The sequence below is a fragment of the Drosophila montana genome, unplaced genomic scaffold (genome assembly GCF_035044405.1).
Source record: "Drosophila montana isolate Dmon_TW-CO22-7 unplaced genomic scaffold, ASM3504440v1 contig_3848_1, whole genome shotgun sequence".
NCBI classification, from domain to species: Eukaryota; Metazoa; Arthropoda; class Insecta; order Diptera; family Drosophilidae; genus Drosophila; species Drosophila montana.
The window spans coordinates 1769721-1794421 of NW_026998720.1; the positions used below are offsets into that span (position 1 = coordinate 1769721).

Genomic DNA, 24701 nt, shown 5'->3' on the forward strand with positions numbered 1-24701 from the left:
CCAAGGAGGAATGGGTTTTCCGAAAAGTGCGAAACACCCCTCAAATGAATTTGAACTAAGATCTTTGAAAATAAATTTGGGGCCGATCGGATGGTAAACAAAAAAGTTACATACAAACGTTTTTCGCGATTTTTCCACACTTGCGAGTGGAATTTCCCGAAACCCCGTCTTAAGGTGCACCTACATCACATAAGTAACTACAGTGAAAATTTCAGCTTCCTAGCTCTTACGGGTTGGGCTGTGCGTTGATCACCAATCAGTCAGTCAGTCAGTCAGTCAGTCAGGACAAACAGTTTTATATATAGAGATTACTAAATAAAACCTTTCAAATAAACACCGCTAACACACACTATAAAATATGTAAGACCTTTTAGGGATGATAAAAATCGCATATAGTTCCGATATTTATTGGATTTTTTGTAGGCGCAGCTTCCCGGCTTAGTGTTTTTCCTAAACTTTATTTCGACTATTTTGCTACTTAGTTAAAAATTTATTTTAGTTAACTTTTGACTTAAATTATACACTTAATACAATGGCTAAAACTGCAGCTTTACGCGTAACGCACTGCGTACCATTTTGCTGGCCGCACTCAATAGGCCTGCGGGTCGATTGGAGCCGTTGGCCACACTGAGAGATGCTGCATAGGTGTTTTCACTGCCAGTTGGGGAAAGTTCTTTGAGCAGCCAATTGTGTATTGGGCGTTCGAATTTGTCCAGAAACTGTTCGCTGTTGCGCATCTTCTTGCCCACCCGGCGCGAGTCTATAGATATCAAAGGATCCTTGGGACTGAGATGCTCCATTTGCATGTACATATCAATATTTTGGCGCAGCGTAGCAAACTAAAAGGTTGAAGGAAATGCCGTTTAGAAAAATATGGCTAATTCCGATAGTAAAAACTTACATGGTGTTTTTGACGCTCAGGCACGAATTCGGTAATATCATTAAAGAGCTGCACAAAGAAGTTGGAGCGAGCTAGCAGCTTATAGTTGTGATCTATAAAATGCCAGATGACGGAACGTGCCGCCATATTCGATTTGAATACATAGGACAGATACATCATAGCCTCCCGTTCATTCAGCAAAGTATACGTAGAATTCTCGCCCACCAACAGATTTAAATAGTGTCGCATATGCTGATGACTTTGTGTGCAGCGCAGCGAATAAATCATATCATCGTAGTAGGCAGAATTTCGATCCGTAACATGCAGCAATTCGATTAGGCTACCGAACTCCTCATCGCTCAGATGTCGCACACCCATGCACAATATAATATCGTGCATGGCATAATAATCCGGATAATCGCTCTCAAAGTTGTTCTTCTTGAAGATATACTCATGCGCCAGCCGATGCGTATAGTCCAGGCACTCGGGCATATCCACACGGCATGCCATGTGCAAGATATCGGAGCGTGCCAGTATATCCATAGTTGCCTCTCCAGTGTCTTCTTTGTGGAAGAGACGCAGAAATGTGGGCGCAACTAGGCGACGCACGAACTGCTTGAACAGCGAATGGGCTGTGGTGCCATAGAGATTACAGTCAAGAAACTCTATGGTATTGGCCACCTGACTCCAGGGCGTTAAATCATCTTCAAATTTCAAATACTTGAACAGCTCAAAGAGCACATCAACCGATTCGAGCTCATTCCGTTCGATCAGGGGAGCCAGATCCTGAAATAGAGCCGCGCGATTCATGGCATGTATAAGCGAATGATTCTGCTGGAGCTGCCGTGCTATCGCCTGCAGATTGTCCGTATCATAGAGCACATGATAGAAGCCCGTCTGCTGTTTATTAACAATCAGCCAGTCCCGTCCTCCCAGCTGCAGCTGCAGCTCCTCCAGACTCAACGTATGCTCCATCACCGGCGGCATGAAGTACTCGGCATGCGTATGCTCAAAGCTAGGGGACTGGGCGCTGGCAAAGTTCAGTGGTATCCACCAGTGTTCACTCTTCGAGTGTATCGAACGTTGTCTCAAGGTGATTGTATCGTTCTCATAGTTCCGTATGACCGAGACAATGGGAAGCCATTCACTGTGCGTCCAGGACAGCATGATGTCACGCACCATATGCGCCCAGGATTGCTGCTGGAATTGTGCATCCTCCAGCACAGACTCCTGGATGGTATCGAACAGATCCTGCTCGCTGACAACGCTGTATTGGCTGGAAGATCGTTAAACTTATGGCACATCAATTGCAATTGATCAGTTCAGTGGCTCCCCTCCGGGACTTACAATTTCTTCAGATAACGGCTAATGCCCTGCACAAAGGTCTTCTGATGGAAGGCGTGATGAAACATCTTGATGACGCAGGCGGCACGCTTATAGCTTATAATATCAAAGACATGCATAATATCCGGCTCGGTTTCCACGTAGTATGTCATTGGGCGCACATCAAAGAAACTGCTGTAGCTATAGGCATGCTCCGCTTCATCTCTGATGAATATATCCATGACCCTGTCTTCGGGATGCAGCTGTAGGCAGATAATTTTGTTTAGTAATTTGTTATAAATTTGTTATAAAATATCTAACGATAAAGTATATGTATTCTTCAAAAGTATAAATAGCCGTTTGGATAATCTCTCAGCTTACTATCGCCAAGGAATCAGTACATATATCGGAATCAGGCGGATCGGACAACTATATCAAAAAGCTGCCATATGAATGATCTTGGTTCTTGTATCCGATGGGATATCTTGACTAATTTTGGCATTTACTAATTTGACTTTCTGCGAAACCGTATCAGGTGAGATTACTTTATTATATGGGACAGATCGGTTGGAAATAAAGCTAGTATATAAACATATGCAAGCACTTCTCAAGAATATGTCCGGAAGAGTATTCAATCATCCGCGTATCATTCATTATTTTCCCAGTCACTTACCAAATCAGTTATAACGTAGCTAAAGTAGGTGGCAAATCCTTCGTTTATCCAGACATAGGACCACCATTCCGGCGACACCAGATTACCGAACCACTGATGCGATATCTCGTGATTCTGCATTAGTTTATTTTTCAATCGCTTGTGCTTGTCCGTTACATCCAGTGACAGTAGACTATCTTCCCGGAAGGTGATTAGACCCCAATTCTCCATGGCAGCACCCTGGTTCTTTTTAAGCGCCACGTGATCCAACTTGGGTAGCGAGTATCTGACACCAAAGTAATCCTCCAGTGCGGCCACAGTAAGCACTGCATTCTTCAGTGCGGTGCGACCCTTGTCCTTGCTTGTGGGAGAGGAATAGATGCTCTGCGTAACGCCGCGATACGTCTCCGAGATGTGCTCAAAATTGGAGATAACAAATGCCACCAAATACGTGGACATGGGCGGCGTAGTCTGGAAAGTGGTTGTTGTCAGCTCGCTGTACTCAATACGAAATCGCATTATAACTAAGTCAAAGATTAGGCTTCAGAGGGAACATACCCATGATTAAGCACCTCGAGCACAGGCATATTTGAAACTGCCATCAAGCTGCTGCTGTGCGTCAATCTGATGCTATAGTTGGACTTAAAGGCGGGCTCATCATAGCACGGGAAGATCAAACGTGCATATGTCGGCTCCGATTGGGTGGCTGCCACATAGCTTTAAATAAACAATTGAAGCATTAAATTGTTGCTTATTTTTATGTAGCGCATAGACCAATTCCTATTCCATAAATTATATATACTCTTCATCAGTAGAAACATTTGTCCTGAAAATTTCCATAGGTCTGCCTGTGCCTCCTACATCGAAATAGGCTGAATTGGACAAGAAAATAGCTTCCATGGGAATATTTGGTTAAAATTAGGTTCTTATAAGACAAACTTTATTGTTTGTTTTTTATTTTTAAGATGCCATGTCTTGAATTTCAAGAGTTTTACCAAGCGGCTTAGTTAATTGGCTTTCAATACTTTCTGCCTTCTCGGCAAGCCAAAAAGAACTGTTCTTTCTTGTTAAAAAAATATCAACATATTCCATAGCATATTTTTCTTTCGGCCAAAAATTGAGGTACACGATCGTGTGGCTTAGTATAGAAATATATAATGGAAATCTACTATATATCTTATAGGGTATTTAATCTTTAGCAACACACAAAAACACTCTTTTTAACACTAAATTTGTATTTTTTAATTAGGAACTGCTATTTCTTTGAACTTGCTTCAAAGGCAATTCTCTGCATTATACGAATTGCTGTGTAAAGCCAAATCAAAACAAACACATTGCCTTGTTTCCATCAAGATTCATTGAGAAAGCGGCAATAATAATAAATAATCTATTATATATATTTTGTTGTTGTCAGCGCTTTATCGGGGCTGCTGCTCAGCTGTCGTCGCCGATAAGGGACTGACAAGAGTCGCAGCCGGATTTTGTTGTGGTCACAGTCATGCCCCTTTATGAAGAAAACCATTGAGCCATTCGACATAATGTTTGTGCGTCTAAAATATTTGTTTATATGCAACTTGAATGACGCGCATAACGAATATGAGTACTCTACTATTGTGTGATAAGGCCACGCTGGACGTGTGACTATAAACAAGTGAGTGTGCTTGAGATAAGAGTGTTTGGCCAGACAAATACCCTGTAGTCAAGGCGAAGGGAAGAGGACAGGTGAATAGCAATCTTGAATATAAATGAACTTACAGTTAAGTTCATATTTTAATGTTTGTAATTCAATATTTTTGATCTGCATTCGGTATACAAAACTCCACGTATCTAATTTCCTAACTCTAGCTCTTTTAAGCACTGAGAACTGACTTTGTTTATATGACTTCTACCCTATTTTAGCATTTGTCTGCTAGCAGGGTATAAAAAGTGAGAGCTAAACAAAGCAGAAAAAAAGCAAAAGTTATAATTATGCGAATATCATTATCGTTTAAATTAAGAGTTGTGATTATATAATAAGAAAGCACGCGCGCGCGTGTATAGAGTAAGTGTAATGCATTTGCGCCTTTGAACCTAGCTACACAATGAGGCTTATCAAACCGAAATAACAACAGCCAAAAACAACAACAGTAAAAACTCACACAGTACGATTGTTGAGCGGCTCCTCATAGGCCATCCAATACAGACCCTTCGGACGAGTGCCCATCAGGCCCGTGTAGGAGATGTGCAGTCGATATCGCTGTCCGGCCTCAAAGGCCTGATAGTTAACGAGCGGATGTACGATGAGAAATGTTGTATGCGGATCATACGTATGCGTAATATCATCCACAAGTTCACCCAAAGCCTCTGGCATGTCTGGGTCAAGTAGTCGCAGCGTTATATGAATATCGCTCAAGTTCTTTGCATGTAGCACAATCTCGTTCGTTGAACGCCTAATCTCAATGTCTATGGCGGTATTTCCGCTAAAGCGCCAATCCCCAAGATGTATATTAGTGCTAATGTCCAGCCGATAGCTCAATGGATACGTATCGTTCGGCAGGCGCAGCGATCGCGTGGACAGCAGATGCGGCGATGGGGTTGTCGTTGCCGTTGCCACTGCCTCAACTGCCTCAGCCTCCTGCGACCAGCCGAGTGCCGCAAACAGCACAATAATAATACTAGCACACGGCGTAAGCATTACGGAAATGTGATTATGTGAGCACGCACGTTGCCTACCAAAACTCGACTAAACGTTGCGTTGGGGCGACTGCGGTTAAAGCGTTTAAAGCCTGCTGTTTGCTGCTGATAAGATAACAACTGATTGATCGTATAAGAGCGTCGAGTGCTGCTGTTGCTGCTGTCGTATACATTTTGGAGTCGAAATTGTGCTCACGACATCCACTTGCGACAGGTCAGTGCACAATCCTGACTCTCCTTTAAGCTAGGCGCTCTTAAATACTCTCTTACGTATTAATTTCCCATTCTTAAACAGTGCACAACGCTCAACTGCTTGTGTCTTATTGTGCACTGTGAGAAATTGGCAGCGTCGTACATGAAATTTCCAATTGTATAATTAAATTTAAAAACAATAATCTTGACTTGGACAAGGCCGAGCAATCTATGCTTGTTGGCATGTATTTATTAACACCATCACCTATAATAATAATTAATATTAATAAAACAAATTTACTTCGGAAAATTATTATTTTGATGCATATGCAAAATATTATTTATTTTATTATTATTTTTAATTATATATAAATGTTATAAAAGAGCTTACAACTATATTTAACTTAATTATTATATAAATGCAAAGGCTGTGTACCTTAGTACAAAATGTATTCACGAGAATTCAAATAAGAATATATAAAATATTATATAAATTAATTTTCGAATAATGCGCTATTTTATTTATATAACTACTTTATTTATACTTATTTAACATATTAACTTGTGCTTATTTAAAAAATCGTATGATATATATGTGTGTACATTTATTTAAATATTAAAAGCCAAACAAATTTTTTTCTAAATATATATAAAACTCTTACACACAAATTCAAATCGATCGATGCCTCTTTTTTTTCGCAGTGTATGGCCTGTGCTAAATTCACTGCATTAATTGCCCTTGCGATTGCTTCGGCGAAGCGTTCGTTCGCATTGTTGTTTTTGTGAGCAAAACACCCGATCGAATTTGAGCTATAGACGGGTGTACGACAACATATGTATATCATCGGGTTGCACAAGCCAAACGCTTCAGTCGATGCTTCACTTTCTTAACGTGAAAATGTCAATTTGCCGCTGCTTTAAACTATTGTTGTTATGGGTATTACTGTGTTTTTGTATTATGCGCCATGTGCAGGCGCGACAAGATAACATAGTAAAGCGCAATTGCTCTGAGAATGGACAATATGTGAGTATATGGCAAAATCAGACAGTTTTAGCATTAATAATAACAATACATATATATGTACATATATTTTAGTGCCAAATGCATATGGACTGTTGTTCCCGAAAGTGCATGACATATATGTACAAGTGCGCGCCCAGAGTGCCAGAGAAATATCCTGAAAACAATGGCAGCCCAACGGGCTTGAATTCTCTCCCAGACTTTTGGTGGCCTCTATACCATGCGAATGCATCACTCAACGAAGATCTGGAGATTGTTACGCTGCAAGATGATAAGACCACAACAAGAGCTGAGCTCGTTGAAAACAACAGCCAATCAGTGGAGAAAGCGGGCATTGCCTACGATATAGTCACTCCATCAAGCACTGCTCCAACCGCGAGTACACCCCGCTGTAACCGCGTTGGCGATGTGGTAAGCAGATGTAGTGCTTCGCTTACTTTCACTCTTATATATTTATATGTATATATATTTATTTGCTTTTCAGTGCTCAGATAGCAGCGAATGCTGTACAATGCGTTGTCACACCTACCTCCATAAGTGCGTCACCTAAAGTCACAAGCCCGCTTACTAACTGAACCTACCCACATGTATTTATATGGCATAAGTTTTTGTATGCTGATTCTGTATTGTTAATAAACAAGTCTTTGCACATATTTACTTATGGATTTTTAATTTAATTAAGGGCTCAGCAGCAGCGTATTTGGTTCTTTAACTGTATTTAATGTTGTTAAATGATTTTATCATTCGTAAATTTGATGAAAATTAACTATTAGAATTCACTATACGAAACGTACATGCAAATAATATTTTTGGACTGAACAATACTTTTAATCCTTTTAATCTAAAAAAGATACATTACTTGTTTTGCAACCAAATAGCATTAGTTAAAGTTAAGAATTTAAGTGTGACAAATATTACGAATACAAACATATATGAGAATGGAAATCATCAGAGAATAAAGAAAACAAACACATGCTTTTATATCTAGCATAAATAAACGAAAAAGATTATATCATATATAGATAATTATTTATATAAGATATTATATAAATTTGAACTTCATTAAATTAACTAGTTCACGTTTTTACAATGTCAGAGGTAAGAAACTATTCATAACGAAGAACCCTTCACCCCAATAAATAAGGGATTTTTTGTATTTTTGGAGTTATTTGCAATTTGTATATGGAGGTTGCAAACATTCTGATAAAACTCTAAAGCCCACAGATAGAGAAGAGTCAATCTAGCCAATTCGTCTCTCAGTTTTTTAAGTCTTATAAAATTTATAATAATGAAACTTAGTATATTGCCCATATTACGAGACGTGAAGCTTTTGCGTTAAAACCCTGTATAGAGATACTAGCGGGTATAGCCCGGCCTTGCCCGTGGCACGTATATAAAAAATTTTCCCTAAAAGCTTTTGAAAATGATTTTGATGATCGCTTACCGTTCGATCAACTTTCATACAAACGTTTATTTTCCCAAATCGCTGAAAGTTAAGTTCTTATGTATCGCTTTTGCACTTTCCACCGTGAATGCTTTGATTTTGACAATACAGCACGTCTCAAACGAATTCATTAATTTCTTATGTAGAGCTTTGAAAATAGGTTTGTAGCAAATCGGACAGAACTTAAAACTTAGCCCAAAAAATCGTTGAAGCTCACTCCTACCGAAGAAGATTAGATTCTGCGAAAAGTGTGAAACACATCTCAATTAATTTATCATATAGATCTTTGGAAATAAATTTGAGAGCGAAACGTCACCCAGCAAATCTTTGACCCCCATTTCCAGCAAGGAGGAATGGATTTTCCAAAAAGTTTCATACAAACGTGTTTCGCGATTTTTCCATACTTGCGGGTGGAATTTCCCGAAACCCCGTCTTAACGTGCACCTTCATCCAATAAGGTAACTACAGTGAAAGTTTCAGCTTCCTAGCTCTGACGGTTTGGTCAGTCAGTCAATCAGTCAGTCAGTCAGTCAGTCAGTCAGTCAGTCAGTCATTCAGTCAGGACAAACAGTTTTATATATAGAGATAACAAGCGCGTGCTAAATGCATGCAAGTGTATATAACCTTCGGCTCTCGGAAGATGGCTGCCCTTTCTTCTTTTTCATTTATGCATGTGTTGTTGTTTTGTCTATTAGTATTATACAACTCAGAGCGGCTGATAAGAAGTATATAAACAAAATACCCATATCTGAGTATTTAAATGCAGCTTATTTCGTCTGCGGTTTTTCGAGTCGAAGCCCGCATTTAATTATTTAATTCAGCACACAGTATAATTTGCGAATTCCCCGCCCTTCGCGGAATTCGATTATAGGTCGTTTAAAAATAACAAAATAATAATAATAAAGCTTAAGATAATTAGCTGTCATGCTGTCTAAAATCATTTGGAAAATTTGGAAAATCATTGTAAATTTACAGAGATTAATAGCTTGATTTGGGTAAATGTGTTAAGTGGCATTTTACTATGTAACAGACAAATTTACCTGGCGTTGCCCGGCTCAAATTAATTAAGAGGTTTTTTGTGTGCAATTGAGGGAAGTAAAAAAATAAATGTTTTAATTTATAGAGCATACATATATTTATTTAAAAACAATTCGGGGGCTCGATCTCTACACATCATCCAATCATGCAAATAATACATAAGACAGTATAAAAGTTAACAAAAAAAAGAAAGAGGCTCTAGTCGGGAGTTTCCGACCAGACGAATACCCTGAACTCTCTTCTACCAACAACAAATGCAGCTCGCTCTACGTGCTCGTTTGCTTAAGCAGTAATAAAAAGAAAATGAAATTAAAAAAAAATATTTCCCTCATTAGGACTGGAACTCGAACTCGAACAGACCACTTGCCACTGTCTCTACTCAACAGCCAACCCAATAAATAATTGCTAATGAAAATAACGAATTAAAAGCGAAGCACATACACACACAGCACAGGAAACAATACAATCGCAGTTGCAATGATGTTGATGCAAACAGGTGGCCAGCCAAAACCCGTTTTCTTTAATAACTTTTGTGTTTTACCGATCTTTATGAAAAATCAATAGTAGATCTTCTTGTGATATACAATATTCGTATATTCTCAAAAAGACACTTGCATTAAAATTGTGGCTTAAATTACCGGGCAAGACAAATTGGTGTCTTAACTTGATTTATAGCTATGTGGTGGTAGTGGGGTGGTGGCGATAGCTATAAAATGAAATAAACTATATGTATTTATACTATCCAGAAGTTACATGTCAAGTTTGATGATTCTAGCTCTGAAAATCTCCAAAAACAGGGGAAAAGTTTTCGATTATCGGAAACAAATTCATACTGCACGGGCACTAGGAAAACCTACGTTCCAACGTTAAAGTCTCATATCGGTTCTGAGATCCTTGCGTTCATGCGTACGGACGGACGGACGGACGGACGGACGGACATGGCTAGATCGAGTCGGCCATTGATCAAGAATATATATTCTTTCTTTTTATTTCTTCTGACTGTTACATAGATTTGCACAAATACAATTTACCCCTTTTACCCATTTTTAATGGTTATAAAAATATAACAAAAGATTAATTTTAATTTTTATTATTAACATCCATTCGAATTTTATTTATTATAATTGCTTATTTTTGAGAATAACAAATTAAATAAACAATATTAATAATTACGCTGCAGCAAATGTGTTACCTCACTAAATATTACCGTATAGGCTTTTCGTTGGTCACCAATAAGGACAAACTATATATATATAAATATTTATATTATGCAAGATGAGCCTGCAAAACTTTCCGGCAGTCAAAGCATTATGTGTCGTTGCTCGGGTTCTGTTGATTGTTGTCCTTCACCGTACGGTTCGTATAGAGCGCATTAACTTTGACAAACAAAACAAAGCATAATATAAATGCATGCAAGTTAATATATATCTTAAAGGACAGGGGCACATTCTGAATTCGTAGAGCCCAATACATGTGATACTTATTGTCCAACAATACCCGCCATAAGCGCCGTATACGCAAAGTTCAAAAACGACCTTCTATAAAGCTATCTTTTATTTAATTTTAAAGAACATTTTTTCATGTGTTACATATTGCATACCAAAAATGCAGTACCCGCTGCATAAGCATAAGAGTAGCACTTATGCCACTTTAAAAAATAACCTTGGACCACTGTTCACGCACATTGCGTAACCCAGCTACCTTAAGGTCAAGCATCAGAGCAGCATTGATTAATGTGTACACAATGTTATCTGTACCTGGACTCGGTTTGTTTGGTTGACTTTAAATATTTGCCCAGTAATTTAACTGAGGAAAATATTCAATTATCTCGAACTCTTGACACAGATGTTATCAACTGCCTTGACTTGGGCAAATAGCAATTGGAGTTGCATGTCAAACGAGCTAAAAACTTGGCAATTAATTAATGACCGGGGTCATCTAACTAAAAGCTGCTCTTAAAATCAAGCTCCAATCGGCTGAGCAGCTCAGTTCACTCGAAGCTGCACTAGAAGCAGACTCACTGGGAAAAAATATGATGCTGATGCTACTGCTGCTGCTGTCTCCGCTGCTGTTTGGTGCTGCTGTAAGTTGACATTTGACTCTCATATTGCTTAGCTGTTTGATTGGGACTTTTTTCAACCCAGCAGAATGGTAAGGCCCTAATGCCTCTCAACGCTACGGGCAATGCAGCGAAAAAAATTTCAATTTTGCCACCGGCGCAACAGAATTCGGCATCAGTCAATCCGGAGGATATTAATCTCTTCACAAACATGTTCCTTAGCCTATTGAAAGGCACTGGCGATTGGCGCAATCAGGTGGCCATCGAAACGGTGCAGAGCGTGTGGCAAAGTCCGCCAATTGTTGACTACAGCCATCGGCTTTTTTCCACTTAGCTTTATAAATAATATATAGCCTTATCGGGGAAATGAAATTGTAGACAAATGTGTTTTCCAATAAATAAACCAAATCCACTTACCCAAAAGCATTCCATGCATTCCGACATCGGCCTATAAAAGCAGCTTCAATTTTTTATTGCCACTTAGAACATATTCGCCATGCAACTATCTAGGAACACCCTGTTGCTGTTGTTCGTTCTTGGAGCGTTGGTTAATCTTGCACGCAGCGGAGTTGTCAGAAATATCACCAGTGAGGCTGAAGACCCATTAGTTTCAGATGCCATTGATTTCGATATGAGTGCCAGCATAAGGAAATCAAAGGTCCAACTACCTCAGGTATGATTGAAATACAAATACAGATTGAAAAAATGTTTATAATTGAATTACTCTTAGAAAAACGCACAATCAGATATCCTTGACGCCGAAATAATTCCCTTCAGAAATGATTTGTCGCAGGTGCGATTTAGTCTTCATTAAACACATTTATCATTGGATACTATATTGTCTATTTGATTATTTAGATGAAGCGCCTGGAGTTAATGGACACCTGCAAAGGAATGGGTGCCAACTGCACGCGGTCTGAGGAATGCTGCACGCTCCAATGTTTAATGCTCAGCAAAGTGTGTTCCTTCTACTAAAAACCATGTAATGAATCATTTTAAATAAATAAGTTGCTGTGCACCTTGATTGTTTCTTTGACAATTCAGTTATTCAATTATATAAGAAATTGTCTCCGACTAAAGTTGTGGGTTGAATTAGCCAATAGCTACGGTAGTATGTTATAACATATATATTTTTAATAACAATTAAGAGAGCTCTAGTGGGGAACCCAGTAAAACTCTAGCTTTTTTTTATACATACATAACCAAAAACACATATTGACAAAGACACAGACACGCTGCGACTGTGCTTCTTCCGCCCTTAGCCCGAACAATGGAAAATGCAATCTTAATAAGCATCGGCTTTAATGGTTCGACACTCATGAAATTTTCAGGACATTAGTTTGACATCACAATGTGTGTATATATCAAAGCTCACGGCTATACCTTCAAAGCTGCGTTTTTATTGAAATTGTGGCGAAACTGTAAGTTTACAATAAGTAAAATATTCTGAAATTGTTTACCCTTTACAAGAACCTAATTCCTAAGTGTAGTGACACTTGCTTTTATAAGCCTCAATATTCCGAAAAAATAAATAAATTGAGCTATCGGTCATTTGAGACTGGCCCACGTTTCAAATTTAAAGTCCCTAGCTCTTTTAGTCTCCGCGATCGACGCCTTCAACAACAGACCGCACTACTTGCCGCCGTCTCTACCCAACAGCCACACCACTAGCTGTTTGATTAAGTCTCAATGAAAAAAACAAAAAAAAAAACGGACTAAAACAGCAGCACAGAAAACAATACAATCGCAATTGCAAAGCTGTTGATAGAATTCAAAGAAGACGCTTATGATTGTGTGTGTGTACATGTTTGATACCCAAACTCGAGGCCAGCCAAAACACATTTTCTTTAATAACTTTTGTGTTTCCTAATCGATCTTAATGAAATTTTCTAAAATACATCTTATAGTGCTATACAATATTTGGCTATTCTGAAAAAGTCAATTGCATTAAAATCGTGGCTTAAATTGGTGGGCAATACAATTTGGTTAATTAACTTGATTTATAGTTTTGTGGTGGTAGCGGAGAGGTGTCGATAGCTATAAATGAAAGATACTTGATATATATACATTATTCTAGAAGCAACATATAAAGTTTGGTGACTCTAGCTCTTATTATTTACCCAATTAGCTCAAAAAACAGGATTTCAATATCGATTTTTATCGATTGCTTGAAAACGGAGTAATTTATCGATTATCGGAAACAAACTCGTACTGCGCATGAACTAGGAGGACCTACATACCAAATTTCAAGTATCTAGTTATTATAGGTTCTGAAATCCTTGCGTTCATACATACGGAGGGACGGACAGACGGTCAGACAGACGGACGGACATGGCTAGATCGACTCGGCTGTTGATGCTGATCAATAATATATATACTTTATGAGGTCGGAGATGCTTCCTTCTGCCTGTTACATACATTTGCACAAATACATTATACCCTTTTTACCCATTTTCAATGTGTTCAGGGTATAAACATCTGGCCAGTCAGATATTTACAGTATGTTCACAGTATATACAAATGAATCGAACTGCATTTATGCTTATCGTCTACAATGTTTTCTTTGAACAACATTTTTAATGAAAACAAGCAAGAGTGCCTTAGTGGAGAGGTTCAGGGTCTAACGAAATATTCAAATATTCGAGGCGTGTATATACACGAGAGACTACAAACCAGACTTGGCTCTATAACCTTCCAAATGCTATATATTGATTTTTAACGATTTCGCTACGTTCGAAATCTCTAGCATTTGCAATTTCTGAGATTGATGCGTTCGTAAGTGCAGACGGACAGGATGGACAAATGTTTGTCCAGACAGACGAACATGTCTAAATCGACTCAGTTCATACTGAGTATCAGGAGGTATCAGGGATATCAAAGATATGTCCTTCTGCCTGTTGCATACGTTTGCTCTAGGCCATTATACCCCTTCTAAACCAATATCAATGGCTGCAGGGCATAATATTTTATGTATTATATACCGATATCGAAATCATTTTCTTGCATAAACAACAAATAAAAACAGATGTAAGCCAGAAGTACATAGATACATACATATGACTTATATGGTCACTGTTGCCTATAAAAGCTCGAATATGTATGAATTGCATACAGTATTAATTGTGCAATTACTATATTAAGAATGCAAATAACTTTGTGCGCATTACTTTTAATACATTTTCTGGGAATGGTCCAACTTGTGGTTGCGGAAGAAAATATTCCCAGAATACCGTTGAAAATGATTCCGGTCACTAAGAATCCCGCTAAAAAATTGTCACAGGTGCAGTCTGCATAAGCATATGTTAAGATTGTACATATATTACAAAAATGTCTACATATATTATATAATGTTTTTCATCCTGTTGCTTTCAGCCAAAACGGGTAAATCTACGTTTGAGGTACAAAAACGATACCAAAGTTATGGCCCACTCTAAGCATTTGTCACAGGTATGGATTGAAGTAAATTACATTTAACAATACAATTTTGTAATCGCAATTGAAATTTCTTCTACCGATCTGCTTTTAGAGAGAGCGCTTGACAATATTTGAAGACTGTCAGCCAATAGGTGGAGTGTGCAGAGTGCCAGAGGATTGTTGCACCCTGAAGTGTTTAAAGCTTTCCAAATTATGTGTTATTTAAAATAGGATTTGGTCCATCAAAATGAAGTCAATCACGAGATAACTGCATACTTGCTTTAATTATGTATATATCGTATATCCTACTAATTATTATCATTATTAAGTATTATTAATAAACAGAGAATTTGACAGAAGGTACTGTTATTCAATATTCAATATTGCTGTCCTACTTCTATTAGGGCTGCTGCTAAAGCATGGTGTGAGACAAAGAATATAGTCTCTGCCGAGCATGGCCCGAGTGCGTTGTGTAGCGTTCAGTTTGGTGTTCAGTGTTGGGTGTTCACTAACAGTACTAAAAGTCAAAGTAGAGTATTGAATGAAAAGAGAATAAGTAGTGCGCTAGAGGACTAGGAAAATCTTCCTATTCGAATGTGCAGGTCATTGTTTAACGGACGTACTTTTGAGAAGACACTTTGTGCTGCCAGTATGCCTAATTATAAGGAAAATGATTTCTCTGCTCCGACATATATATAAAGGAAAAACAAAGCAAATCAGTACCAAATATTACATTTCCAATTTTATAACATTCAATTTGTACCATATTTCAAAATAATGTGACGGCGTTGCATACCACAAATATATTAATCTCTTAAGAATTATATAAACGAGAGTGCGCGACTAGAGGATACAACGTTCACACGTAGAATAAATACTTCCCTGAAACACTTGAATATTAAAGATTAAAGATCAACTTGATTCGCATCCGTCATTCCTATTAATTTTTATACCCCGACCCCATTGAAAATGGGTAAAAAGGGTATAATATATTTGTGCAAATGTATGTAACTGGCAGAAGGAAGCATCTCCGACCCCATAAAGTATATATATTCTTGATCAGCATCAATAGCCGAGACCATCTAGCCATGTCTGTCTGTATTTCCGTCCGTCCGGCCGTCCGTCCGTGCGCTTGTCCGTCCGTCCGTATGCATGAACGCAAGGAACTCAGAACCTAGAAGAGCTAGAGACTTGAAATTTTGAACGTAGTTCCTTCTAGTGCCCCGGCAGTACGCTTTTGTTTCCGAAATTCGATAATTTGCCCCGTTTCCAAGTAATCTATCTATATATATCAAGTGTATCTCATTTTATAGCTATTGCGAGTGCACAACATAGCTATAAATTAAATATATAAACCAATTGGAACGACCCACCAGTTTAAGGCACAATTTTAATGCAATTGTCATTTTGAGAATATACGAATATTCTATAGCATAATAAGATGTACTCATTTTCTTTTTCTCTCTCTGTCTCTCCCAGTCTTCCTCACTCTTTCTAGAATAAGATTCTATATATCTCTTATCTCCATCTCTTTTTCTCAATCTCCATTATTAACCGCCTGGCTCTCTCTCTCTTTTTCTAATTCTCTCTTTCTTTCTCTGTCTCTCTGTCGCTATCTCTCTGGCAGCCCCTATCTCTAGCTTTCTCTCTCTCTCTCTTCCTTTCTCTCTCCCTGTCTCTGCCTGTCTCTCTCTATTTGTCTCTCTGCCTTTCTCACTCTCTCTCTTTTTAATTCAGCATTCAGTCGGCTGGCATTAATAAACTGTATCAACTGACACGCCCATCAAGCACCCATTGACAGTAATGTGAATTGAAGCACAATCAAATGGCATCTGTTCATCAATTTGTGTGTTTCCAAGACCTAACCCACACATAAACACACACAAACACGCAAAAACATACAAACACGAAAACACACACGCACACACTACAGCGGCAAACAATATTTCCGCCAGTGCAGACAATGCGACTGAGTCGTCATGCAAATTTTTATATTCATAGACATGCATTGACACATACGCTTACATATACAAGCGCACCCCCCCCCCCCCCCTCCCCGCCCGCTATTCACAAACCCACACATACACACGTATCTCAAGTGATATATTTTTTGCGGCACACACAAAACCAATACAATGAATTTAGACAGCAATTGTTTGGTTGTGTTGTTGTTGTTTCTGTGTTGTTCAACTGTTAGTTGGATCCTTTGTATATTTTATCGGCATATTCAATATGACAACATATTTGTGGTGTATTTTGTTATTACAGCTGTAAAATTTAAAGCCCCATTGTGAAGTTTATCTAAAGCTGTTTAAGCAATTAGCATTTGATTCAAATGCAGCCTATTGCCACTTTATGCGTAGCTGCTCAACCATATGGTAAACAGAGCTGCGACTTTAATTTGAGCAAGTGCTCTTATACAAAACTAAATAAACAGAGAGTTTTGATGGCTTTCAACTATACTTTGATACCCTAATTACGATGCTGATTTGATATACGAAAGAGCTCGTGTTTATATTTTTAAAGCTAATCGAACTCCAAGTCGAAAAAAAAAAAAACGATTTAAAATCACATATTTTTTAGTTGCATCGAATCTTATAGACCTCTGGCGTTCTAGTCAGGAGTGCCTGAAATGGAGTTATTCTGAATCCATTCTTCAATTAATTGGTGTTTATGGTCCCATCCTTATTGTGAATTTGACGCCCAAAAGTGTGTATATACCAAGGCGCGAGACTAAATTTTTTTTCGAATTTCTGTTTGAATATTTGTGGAATATCCAACAAGTACAATATTTTTGAGCTGTTTATAATCGAAATCGATATTTATTATTAAAATTAAAATTCCAAAACTCTAGCTTTTGTAAAAGCAACATGTCACGCTCAGACAGAAGTACAAATATAGCAAGTTTATATTCCTTTTACCTGTTACACACATTTATACAAAACGCTTTTTACCAATTTCAGTGGATTCAGAGTATTGCCCTATTATAAGCATTAGTTATTGGTGTTATGTATGTTTATTTGTAATTTATTGCCTAAATAAGTATATTTGTATTCTCTCTCTACCTGCGCAGATAAAATATTTGATCATTCCAAGGCCAAAAATGTTTTGTATTTAATAGCTGCTGCTATCATATTGACTTGTTTCAATTCCATTTGTTGTTGTAGTTGTACTCATAGAATTCATATGTATAAATACATTTTCATTTCTATTTTTTTGTTGTTGGTTAGACAAACGTGCTGCTGGTGCACATACGCTTCGAGCATTTGCATAAAAATCGCGTTCATAGCTAAAATGTGGACCACTTGAGTGCGCGAAATTGAGCGGGGAAGTGCAGTGGCGGGAGAGGGTAGGGGATATAAAAACCAAGGGCCATCAAGGTAAATAAAACAGCAGTCCGTGCCACGATTTGGGTTGCCCGGCAGCCCGAGCTCAGCACGTCTTTCGATTTAGTGTCTTGGATTTTTGGAAGCAAACCCTCTCTCTTTTTTACATCTTCTTCTTATTATTATTTTGCGCTTATTTTTCATGCTGGGAGGAAGACATAAAATCTGCGGAAGTCTTCAACATATCCGGCATGCATTGAAAAACTGTTCTACCCGCTCCACGCCCCCATCCTACCCTATTCACATCATTGCGAGCGATAAGAGGTCGCGCTGCGCGACAAAATTTGCGGGGCAAACAGATTTTTTGTGCTCGGATTCTTTGGCAGTGCTGCAAACCGGGAAATCACTTTTCATGGCAAGCTTTTCGGTGTCTGAATATCGATTGCGTGGCCCATCAAAATTCCATATGCACACAATCGGCTTCAGTTTCATATGCTTAAGCATTCCGCCTTAAAGTATGCAGTGAAGAAAAAAGATACGCGTGCAATTTGTCATGTGTGGCAAGTGCTTTCAGCCCACCCAACTAAGCGACCACCATCTTATTAGGGATTGCATTTGACAGTTGCTGTTGAATGTGTCTTTGGTCTGTGTGTGCCGTGGCTCAATTTGCTTTCCTTTTGTGGCTTATGTGTGCGTTGGTGCATAAAACTTTTACATTCGCTCTGTTGCCGACATGGCAGACACTTAAATGTTGAATGAATAATTTCACATGCCACGACCCACGGCCTCCGAAACTTTTTGCCGTTGACGTCAGGTGGCAACTGGCTTGAATTTTATGCAAGAACTTTGCTTAATAAGTGGTCGCAATTTCCCTTTGCCATTTGAAACTGTTTAATTGAAGTTCCACAGCCGTTGCAAACGACATGTATCCCACATAAAGAAACCTTTCACCTTATACATATATTCAACAATTGTCTATGTGTTTTCATATCAATTTTGCAACTCCATTTCGTAAGTTGTTTTTTCTTCAAATATTACGATTAGTCTCCATATTATATAACGTTTCATTGCATTTTGCAAAACTATTTACTTTACTGCTAAGTTTTCCCAATTATTTTACTTTCCTCACGTATAATAACAAAATTGCAAAATTTTTCATAAATATCGAGCAGAGATAGTTTCAATATTCAAATGTTGGAAATTTAATCGTTGCTCCAGTTTTTATTATGATATTACCTAAAAACCATTTGCCACAAATTATTTAAATAAAAACTACTTTAATAATTTAAAATATATATATATATATATCTATCTAGCGTTGCCATCATCAACTGTGTGCGAAAGGACATTGCCATTTCCGCTTCTGTACTACCGTTGCATATACCTGCATATTTTACGCTATTAACTTCCGTGCAAGCTGGTTAAAAATGTGTAAGAAAAACAAGAAGGGTGGAAAATCGATGGCAAATGTAAATATTTACATTAATTAATATTTCTACATTAAATGCTAAAGTTTAAACAATTGATAATTCCCAGTACAGGTAAGTAACAGCACTTGACGTTCACAAACATGTAGATAATTAATTTTTCCAATTTCATAATCCAACTATTAACTAACTAATAATGAATACATTTTAATTTTGTATTAAATATGGCCGACTAGTTGTTTGTAGACAGCTCGGGTGACACTCGCCAAGAATAATGTAATTACGTTGTTTCACTCGGCTTAGCACGACTTAAATATAACATAGATTATTTTATTACTTCTATAATAGTTTGCAAGTGCATTTAATCTTCTGATAGTTGAACATATTTTGTATTTGAACTCATAAAGTCAATGCACGACTGGCGACTTGTTGCCAGTGCCATGGTCCGTGCCCAGCCTGCGGCCCAGGCAATGTCAACATGACCCAAATGAACTTTTGCTTCCGCCTGGTCAGAAACAGGAAGTGTTCGCCGGGCATTGAACCGGCACAAGCTAAATGCAGCATGATGCAACTAAATTTGCTATGCTTGACTGGCTTATCAGCAATGACCTTCATATCGCCAACCAAACCACGGAAGCGGGTGGTTCGAAAGAAAAGAAGTATAAAATAAATGACAAAATGCTGCAAAAGCGTATTTAACAGCAGCTGTATATGTCTGTGTGTGACATGTGTGTGTAAAGCATGCAAAGAAAAAGCACATAAAAAACCTGTGCTTATGTTTGCATATGTCTAAGCTCTGGCGGCTCATTGGACTTGACAGCAACAACAAAGAGGACACTGACTCAAAAAAGGCAGGATTTTGCTGAACTTTTTCATGTGTGTGTGTGTGTGGCTTGCCACAAAAATTGATTTTAAATGTAACGTTGCCTAAAGCGGTGTCAATGAGGTTTGCTGTACCCCAGCTTAAACACAAAATAAAAACCTAGAACCTGAAAAAAAGAGCTCAATGCGAGCGAGATTAAGTCCGACATAAGACTAGGCCGTGCATTGTTGTTGTTCTTCCAACCACACATATGACATCAAATGGCAACTCATTATGCGGCTTTGGCCGGGCTTAAACATAAAAAAAGGCTAAATCACATCAGCAGCAGCTGTAGCAAATCAAAGCGAATGTCCATCAGCATTATGAGACTTTAGAAAGCAACCTGGCAACATGCTTGCAAACACACACACACACACGGACACACCGACACCTGTGACAGGGCAAAGTGTCAACGGTTGTCGCTTTGTTTGCCAGCTGCGGCTTTGGTCTGGACAGCGAATGGCTTTGAGCATTCAAACGAAACTCATTATATGCCATATAAGAACTTGTACGTGGATGTGTTTTCCCTTTTTTTTCTCAATCGAACAAACAATTTTCTTTTTTATACCCTATACACAAAAAGCGCTGCAGAGGTATAATTTCATAGTGTTGTATAATGTTACACCAAAAAAGAAAAGGGAAGAGTTAGTTTGGTTTAACTGTTTTTAAACAAAGAGATTAATAAATAAATCTGTTTTGTTCTTAAGTTAAGTTTGTTAATTATTAAGTCAGCTGTCTTATTAAGTTTTAAGAGATAATAATTAATTTAAAAATGTTGTGTATGACCATATAACTATTTTCATTAATAGTAGTCTTTAAAAAAACTATTATCTTATAATAAGGCACGGATTATAAAAGTCTGTCCTCGTAAGAGAAAATTATAATTAAGTCCTATTCTCCATTATCGCATTAGAGCCCTATTTGTAGCAAATTAAAATGTTTTCCTTTTTATTCAGCAATGTTTGAAGCCTTTAAAAAAATACATAAAGTTATTCAAGCACATTTTAACTGTTGTCTATTGCAAAGAGAAATTGTCAAAATTTGCATGAGTAAAACTGGTAGGAAATAAATTGTGAAAAGCCAAGAGAAACTTTCAGTTTCCTTTTGGGTCCTCAGATAACTTCTTCTGCAGCTCTTTAAATTTTGTAAATATTATTTTTAATATATATTTATATATTTAATATTCTATTTAATATTGCGATGAACCTAACGACTTTGTCTGGAAGTTGACGCACAAAAAACTAAAGGAACTTTGAAATAATTGATTTTTTAGTACGCAAAATGTTTAGTGTTTTATTGAATGCTAAAATTTACAAGGCTATAGGGCATCCTTTCGTCAAGCAATACCTTCTTTATGCCAATACATGTTTTAATACAAATTTTGCACGCGTTTGCATTTGCTTTTGTCAGACACAGCGCTTTGATGTTCAATAAAAGCAGGGAAAACTTTATAACTGTATTACAAAATAAATGTATTAAAATCACATGCGCCCTTAGGTCACCTTGATGTTGTCTTTGTACATTCATTTTTGGCCAGCCTTTAATACAATTTAAGGCCAAGTTGTAGTTTTAATTGGATTAAAGCCACTTAAAATGCATGTCCTACAAAAATTTGCATATGTATAGCAAGTACAGCTAATGGCAGTAGCCCCCGTTTTGGCGCCACATTCAAATTAATGAGCCATTAAACAGCTGCTTCAACACGCCTGCCACGTGCCCCAAGCGCCAGCTCAGAGTGGCTCGATTTGGTCATTTTTGCCTGTTGAGTTTGTATACCCTTGTAGAGGATATTACAATTTTGTCACGAATTGTGTAATGCATGCGTCTCCATACCCGTACATTATATGTATTCTTTATCAGTATCAATAGTTGATATATAGCCATGTCCCTCTGTCTGTTTGTATGTAAACTAATCTCTCAGTAAAGATATTTTCATCGGATCGTGTGTCTGTTGCAAATAGAACTTATGTCGAAATTGCCCGCATATAGAACAAATGTTGGAGTCGCCGTATCGGATCACTCTATCATAAGGCTGCAAAAAATTGCAAATGTCTGTCGAAAATTAAGATTTAAGTCGAAAAATGAAAATATTGGATATTTTGTTCTTGTATTTTCAGATATATCCAACAAACACTCCAACTACAAGGAAACGCCTTACAAGGATATTAAATCTTCGGCATGCCACGATAGCCGTCCGACTTAAATTTGTTTTTTCAACTTATGTTAATTGAATTGGTCAAAATGACAATGCGCCGCGCGTTGTAGAAGTAGCCGCCTTTTGTTGGCCCACGGCCTCGCTGTCAAGTGTGCTTCAATTGCTCGGGCTAAAAGTGCTTGTTACGCATACGCCCCGTGTGCCAAACAAAACTTTATGCATGCGGCATACAAAAAGCAGCTTTGAAGAGCTCTCTCTGATTTTGGGTTTTTGTGGCAGGACACGCACGTACATATACACAGTTGTATCACGCCCATTTAAATGTGAATTATATACATGTGTGTGTGTGCGTGTGTATTTTGGCCAATATTTGTTGCAGCGTTAACGCTTTTGTTAACAACTTTTTGCGCTTGTCGTAAACATTTTATTCAGTTTTTCAGTTGCGGGCGACAATTTCCGCAAAAGTAGTTCGACCTTTGGGAATTAGCTTGGGTTGCCATCGAAACAAGCAACAAGCATGTTAAACATTTGATTTTTTTTGTTTTACTTATTATTTTTCTATTTGAATTTCATTATGATTTGATTGTGCTTCCATTTAAGCTGCATCTGCTTTGATTTTCGGTGTTGCACAACTGACACGAGCAAACTTTCAATATGCTTTGCAAATGTTTGTTAAATGAGTCGCAAGTGGCTGCAGCTTTTTTGACAATTGCTGCAAAGCCTGGGGGCTAGTTTTTAGATTGTATGGAAAAATTATTAAGACAGATATATTTGACTGCGGAGTATAAAAAGACATTAGGGAAAACAGTTTTAACATTGAAGAGCATGATAAGTCGAAATATAGTTTAACTACTCGTCAAACTTAACTTTTCATCGAACATTAAATTTAATTATATAAATAAAACAACATTCTACCTTTGCTTGACAGACACGAAAAAAAAGCAACAGCCAATCTAGCTATTTATCTGTCAGCTAAGTATTTTAGTACAAGACAAAAATCACATACTGTCACACAATTTTTATCGTAAAGTATTCGGTTTTATATTAACTGACTAATAAGATTTGACCATGAAATAGAGAGTGAAACAATATAAAAATTAATAAATTAAGACAAATTGATCTGCTTGTTGAATTAATATTTAACAGCAATAGCTGTGAATTATTCGTCAGTTTAATGTTTGACTATTAAACTCGATATTTTTTATCATGGTATTGTAAGAGCCATATTGATTCTAAAAAGAGAAGCATTATAAAACGAAAAAATTGTACTGCTCCCCCACGCATTGCCTGGTTTCGATTTGCAAAATTGTTATTGACCTCTCAATTGCATGCAAACTTTGAGCATGGCCAACACTTTTTTAGCCTCATAAATGTTTCATCATAATTGTTCTGCAGGCAACACACAAACCCACAAAAAAAACAAAACACTACACAGCAAAGCAACAGCAAATCAACTAAAGGCTTCAACACCAGCAACCGCAATAATAATCATAACAGCAACTACAACAACAGCAGAACTCAATATGCTGTAAAAGGATTTTCTTGTCAAAGCCTATGCCAAAAGCAAGTCAAAGCTGTGTGACAATACACACATATACACTTTATTATACGCACACATGCACACGCAAGCACACAAGCCAAAGACACAGACAGACGCGCGCGTCGAGTATACGCAGCATGTGCCCGAGTTTATTTGCCTGCTGGCTTTAATGAAATTATTTTGTGCAGCTCGGTCAAAACTGTTGCATTTAAAGCTGCACATGTTGCCACATTTAATACAATTTTCATGGTAATCCCATTTGCCATCAATTATGCAACAGGCCATGGCCAAATACGTAACACACAAACTAGATGGTTTTCTGTTCCACTCAATATTTGAACTAGCGCTTAGATAGTAAAATAAATCTGTTGAATGGGGAATTTAATGTTAAATGTGATAATGGAACGAGTTTTGTGTTTATTTGAGTGTAAATTGAAGGTAAGCTTCGTTTAGGAATACTTTGAGTATATTATGAGAGCCGAAAAGGAAGGTCTAACGTTTAAAAGAAACTCTTACTTCTAATGTGTACATTAACTAGCGGTTCTTACACACCTTTTTCCGAACCAAGTTTTTTGCTTCAATGTTATACAGCATTTTTTCCTCCAGTTCTTCGCCCAGGGAAATTTAAATCAACCCGTAGCTCTTAAAAACACACGTATATAAATTATATTTTACATATACATATATATATTTTT

General features: G+C 37.6%; 2 protein-coding genes and 1 long non-coding RNA gene across 5 annotated transcripts; 2 read left to right on the top strand and 1 right to left on the bottom strand.

Annotated features, from left to right (window-relative positions):
• Positions 1-368: 368 nt before the first annotated feature.
• LOC135438538 (endoplasmic reticulum aminopeptidase 1) lies at positions 369-5567 on the bottom strand. Of its 3 annotated transcripts, XM_064696881.1 has the most exons (6): positions 4994-5567; positions 3414-3572; positions 2877-3351; positions 2228-2466; positions 902-2156; positions 369-839 (listed from the first exon to the last, which is right to left on the bottom strand). In XM_064696881.1, exons 1-6 carry the CDS (start codon positions 5527-5529, stop codon positions 537-539), a joined length of 2967 nt encoding a protein of 988 aa, XP_064552951.1. In that variant the 5' UTR covers positions 5530-5567; the 3' UTR covers positions 369-536. The 3 variants fall into 3 exon arrangements, with proteins under 3 accessions (XP_064552951.1, XP_064552953.1, XP_064552954.1); XM_064696883.1 differs by lacking the exon at positions 4994-5567 and having other exon boundaries at positions 2877-3326; positions 3414-3528; XM_064696884.1 differs by lacking the exon at positions 369-839 and having other exon boundaries at positions 1908-2172.
• A 1017-nt stretch (positions 5568-6584) lies between these two features.
• Positions 6585-7394, top strand: LOC135438469 (uncharacterized). The gene is made up of 3 exons (XR_010437887.1): positions 6585-6744; positions 6817-7152; positions 7226-7394. It is a non-coding gene; the product is annotated as an uncharacterized LOC135438469 (long non-coding RNA).
• Positions 7395-11756: 4362 nt separating this feature from the next.
• LOC135438578 (uncharacterized) lies at positions 11757-12306 on the top strand. The gene is made up of 3 exons (XM_064696934.1): positions 11757-11955; positions 12013-12075; positions 12141-12306. Exons 1-3 carry the CDS (start codon positions 11779-11781, stop codon positions 12255-12257), a joined length of 357 nt encoding a protein of 118 aa, XP_064553004.1. The 5' UTR covers positions 11757-11778; the 3' UTR covers positions 12258-12306.
• The last annotated feature ends 12395 nt before the right edge of the window (positions 12307-24701 follow it).

Coding starts and splice junctions, on each gene's coding strand:
- LOC135438578 (XM_064696934.1), top strand. CDS start 11,779: ATGCAACTATCTAGGAACACCCTGTTGCTGTTGTTCGTTCTTGGAGCG. Junction 11,956..12,012: donor CAAAGGTCCAACTACCTCAG/GTATGATTGAAA, acceptor AATTACTCTTAG/AAAAACGCACAATCAGATAT. Junction 12,076..12,140: donor TCAGAAATGATTTGTCGCAG/GTGCGATTTAGT, acceptor TTGATTATTTAG/ATGAAGCGCCTGGAGTTAAT.
- LOC135438538 (XM_064696881.1), bottom strand. CDS start 5,529: ATGCTTACGCCGTGTGCTAGTATTATTATTGTGCTGTTTGCGGCACTC. Junction 3,573..4,993: donor CCGCTCAACAATCGTACTGT/GTGAGTTTTTAC, acceptor GTTTATTTAAAG/CTATGTGGCAGCCACCCAAT. Junction 3,352..3,413: donor CTCGAGGTGCTTAATCATGG/GTATGTTCCCTC, acceptor TATTGAGTACAG/CGAGCTGACAACAACCACTT.